Below are 4,493 nucleotides of genomic sequence, written 5' to 3'. Positions count from 1 at the left end.
CCATTTAGTAAGCCTATCCACTGTTGCTAGCTTCCTATTCAACAATATCCAAAGAGTAAAATTGCTTTTGGTTTGGCTGCATTTTTAAACATTAAACACCTCCATTCAGGCTTGATCTTCTCCCCTCTTAGATATTCATAAATGTGTTTGATCACCCTTTTTCCCTGCCTTGGTTGACACTGATCAACTATGTGTTTAGCATTCATAATTTTCCTGATCATCCAGCTGGCTTGATCTCTCTTCTGCCATTCAGTCTGCCCTTTTAAATAATATGTATGAATCCATTTAATCCATAGCTTGTCTTCTTTGTTTGCTAGGTCCCAACAGAGTTTAGCTACTGCTGCTCTATTCCACACTTGCATGTTTATCAACCCCATGCCACCTTCACTTTTAGGCCTACAAACTTTCTCCCATGCTATTAGAGCCTTCTTAGTAACATGTCCAACTCCTGACCACAAATAGCTTCTACACAAACAATCAACTTGATTATCTTAGCTGGAAAAATGAATAATTGTGCCCAATAAGATTGAACACCAAATAGTACTGTCTGTACCAATTGAGCTCTCCCTGCATAAGATAGCTTCCTTGCTGTCCATGAGTTGATTCTTGCCAGTATTCTATCAATTAATGGATACCATTGCATAACTGACATTTTCTTAGTTGATAAAGGCACTCCCAAATATTTGAAAGGCAATTCCTCCATGTTGTATCCTAACTGTTGAACAATCTGTTGTCTCACTTCTAGTTGCACCCCTCCACAATATATTGAACTTTTATTGAGATTAGCCTGTAACCCTGAAGCTTGAGAAAAGTGAGAGAAACATAAATGAATTGCTTTAACAGACTCAAGATCACCTCTTGCAAACAATAAAAGGTCATCTGCAAAACATAAATGAGTAACATCAAGCTTTGAACACTTAGGATGATACTTAAACTTTTTATCAGCCTTAAGACCTTTAAGTGTCCTACTAAGATACTCCATTGCAATAGCAAACAGAAAAGGAGACATTGGATCTCCTTGTCTCAACCCTTTAGCTGCTTCAAAACTTTGTGAAACCTGTCCATTAACTATTATAGAGTAATTCACAGTTTTAACACATTTCATTATCCATTGCACAAACATCTCAGGAAATCCTAATCCAAACATTATTTGCTCCAAGAATGCCCATTCCACTGAATCATAAGCCTTCTGTAAGTCAATCTTCAACATGCATCTAGGAGAGATATGCTTCCTAGTATAAGCTTTAACCAACTCATGAGCAAGCACTATATTATCAGAAATCTTCCTTCCTGGGATAAATCCAGCCTGGCTGTCACAAATAACACTTTGTATCACTCCATGCAGCCTATTAGTTAGAACTTTGGAGATGATCTTATACACCACAGTACAACAGGCTATTGGTCTGTATTCTTTCACTGTTTTGGGATTCTGAACTTTTGGAATGAGAGAAACCAGAGTACAGTTAAAGGCTTTGTACAACTTGCCTTTTGTGAAGAAACTCTGAACAGCCTCAATGATATCCTTTTTAATGATCTGCCAAGTATGCTTAAAAAAGTAAGCATTATAACCATCTATACCTGATGCCTTATCATTCCCTATGGACTTCAAACCTTCATATATCTCTTGTTCTGTTACCTCAGCACATGGTTGTATTCTCTGCTGCTTTGTTAGAGTAGGCCCTCTTTTCATCACTTGAGTATTAATGGCTGGTAGTTTGCCTGCTGAAGTTCCCATAAGACTCTTGTAGAAGCTCACAAACTCACCCTGAATATCATGCTGAGTATAAAGCATCTTACCCTTCAAAGACATAATATTCCTGATTTGTTTCTTGTGAGTTCTCTCCTTTATAATTGAGCTGAAAAACTTATTGTTGGCATCTCCTAATTGAATCCATTTTATCCTTGCCTTCTGCCTCAGAGCACTTTATTCTATCATTGACCATTTTTCAAGCTTGATTAGTAAATCTTTTTCCTTCTCAACTAGCTCATCAGTAGCTTTCTCTTTTAGCTGATCTTGGACTTGAGCAATCTCCAATCTAGCCATCTCAATCTGCTTCCCAATGTATTTAAACTCTTTGTTATTCAACTGAGTTAGAACTTGCTGAAGATCCTTCAATTTACACCACACTCGCTTCATTATGTTATTCCCATAGTCTCTTCTCCATACTTCCTCCACCTTGTCCATAAAACTTTCATGTTCAGTCCATACATTAAAGAACATAAAGCTGACTTTTCCATGCTGCTGAGTTTTTTGTAAAACATTCATCATAGGGCTATGATCAGATATGTTTGGGTTCCCATATTCAGTAGTAACATGTCCCCATTTATCCATCCATTCATCATTTCCAAATGCTCTATCAATTCTACTTGATATTCTATCTTCTCCACACTGCTTGTTATTCCAGGTATAGTAGTTCCCTTTCCATTGCAATTCAATAACCTCCATATCTCTAACACAATCACCAAAATCTTGTATTTCATTCTTAGTAACAGGACCTCCATCCAGCCTATCCTTAGTAGAAAGAACAACATTAAAATCTCCTGCAATGAGCCAAGATTGAGTAATACCTTTTGACATTGTCTTCAGTTCCTGCCATAAACTTTTCCTCTGTTCCACTTTATTAAATCCATACACCACAGTCACTATAAACTGATAATCTTTGCTTCTCTCATTAACCTGACAATGCAAGAGTTGAGCTGAGCTATTAATCACCTTAATCTCATACCAATTATCATCCCAAACCAGCCAAATTCTTCTATTAGGACTATCAGTATAATTACTTATCATCTTCCACCCTGGACTTATCCCTTTAAGAACTGTTTTCATATTTTTCTCTTTAACTCTTGTTTCAATTAACCCTGCCAAATTAACTTTATTCTGATGTAACAGCAGCTTAATTTCTTTCTGCTTATACCTCTTATTCATACCTCTCACATTCAAGAACAACCACTTCATCAACAAGTCTTTGATGCTCCACCTCTATCAACAGATAGTGAAGCCATTTTGTTATGCATGAGACTCTCAAAACCATTCCTTGTTGGTATAGCTTTCAGCATAGGAAAATTAGCCAAAAGAGTGATCTCTTGCCTTTGTTCATCCACTTTTTCATGCTCAATTTTTTGTGAAATTGGACCTTTGTATTGCCAGGTTTGAGTTACTTTTTTCCAGGGCTTTCTTCTCTTTGGCATCTCTTCCTTCGTTGCTTGCTCTACTTGACACAGATGCCCTATCTTCTGGCATCTATCACAATATTGGGGCCTCCATTCTAGCACAACATCTTGCATAAATGTCTTCCCATTTGGATCCACTACTGTTATCTTCTAAGGTATAGCTTTTGTAACATTAACTTCAACAAGCATTCTAGCATATGATATCCTAGTTTTCTTAGTGGTACATTTATCAGCAAAGAGGGGAACTCCTATAGCACTTGCAATCCTACTCAAGGATCCCACACCCCAACAGTTTAAAGGCAATTTTGGAAAGTTCACCCATAATGGAATCTCTGTTAGGAATTCACTTCCAAGATCAAACTCAGGACACCACTGTTTCAGAATGATTGGTTGATTGTTGATAGTATAGGGCCCAGAGAATAAAATCTCATTCATGTCACTAATCTTCTGAAATTTGATTAAATAGTATCCATCCTCATGAAGAAAAACTTCAGGTTTGCTCACACTTGACCAATTCATCATTATATATCTCTTCATAGTGTTATATCCAGAGCATTCTCCAACCACATATGCAATGAGAGCACACTTCCATTTCTGTTCTTCTTCTTGTACCTCTTTCTCCTCCAACTGCACCATTGTTTGGCCATCAACTACCTGTGGTGGAAAGTAAGTTATTTGGATTCCATTGCTTGCAACTCGATTGTTCTTAAACATACTAACCCATGACTCATTTGCCTCCTTCTTTTGCTCCTGTTCATTATCAATCCTGTTTCCTTCTTCTTCACTTAGTTTCTCATCTGAGTTCCTTATTACTGTTCCATTACCATCTACTTTACTTTCTTCTTCAAACCCTTCCGGATCTGAGTTCTCAAACACTACCTCATCAGTTCTTAGTGAATCTAAGCTCAATTTCCTAACTACTTTGGTGCTTCTAGCAACCTCAGCTTCAATACTTGCTTCCTCATTTTGAGCTGGTATCTGCTCCTGTAGCCCTAATGCTTCCACACGAGCTTCTGTTGAGCTAACATCATTCATAATTGGCATTTTCCGACCTCTTCCTCGTCCACTACCTCTTCCCCTCGCCATTTTCACCGTCCGGCTCACGTTATGCTAACATGAGCTGAGAGCATTTGGGAAGGAGAGGTTTTTTTTTTTTATTATTATTACTATTATTATTACTATTATTATTACTGTTGCTATTATTGTTATTGTTACTATTATTATTATTATTATTATTATTATTATTATTATTATTATTATTATTACTATCACTATTATTATTATTACTATTATTATTATTATTATTACTATAATTATTATTT

The 4,493-nt window shown here is 36.7% G+C and overlaps 1 protein-coding gene across 1 annotated transcript; it reads right to left on the bottom strand.

Annotated features, from left to right (window-relative positions):
• Positions 1-3,321: 3,321 nt before the first annotated feature.
• LOC107025065 lies at positions 3,322-4,257 on the bottom strand. The gene has a single exon (XM_015225933.1). It carries the CDS (start codon positions 4,255-4,257, stop codon positions 3,322-3,324), a length of 936 nt encoding a protein of 311 aa, XP_015081419.1.
• Positions 4,258-4,493: the final 236 nt, after the last annotated feature.

The sequence above is a fragment of the Solanum pennellii genome, chromosome 7, assembly GCF_001406875.1.
Source record: "Solanum pennellii chromosome 7, SPENNV200".
Classification (NCBI taxonomy): Eukaryota; Viridiplantae; Streptophyta; class Magnoliopsida; order Solanales; family Solanaceae; genus Solanum; species Solanum pennellii.
Note: the sequence above shows the minus strand (reverse complement) of the source record. Positions and strands in the feature narration are given on the sequence as shown.

What these genes read in the sequence shown, in the direction of transcription:
- LOC107025065 (XM_015225933.1), bottom strand. Translation starts at nt 4,257, where the DNA reads ATGGCGAGGGGAAGAGGTAGTGGACGAGGAAGAGGTCGGAAAATGCCA.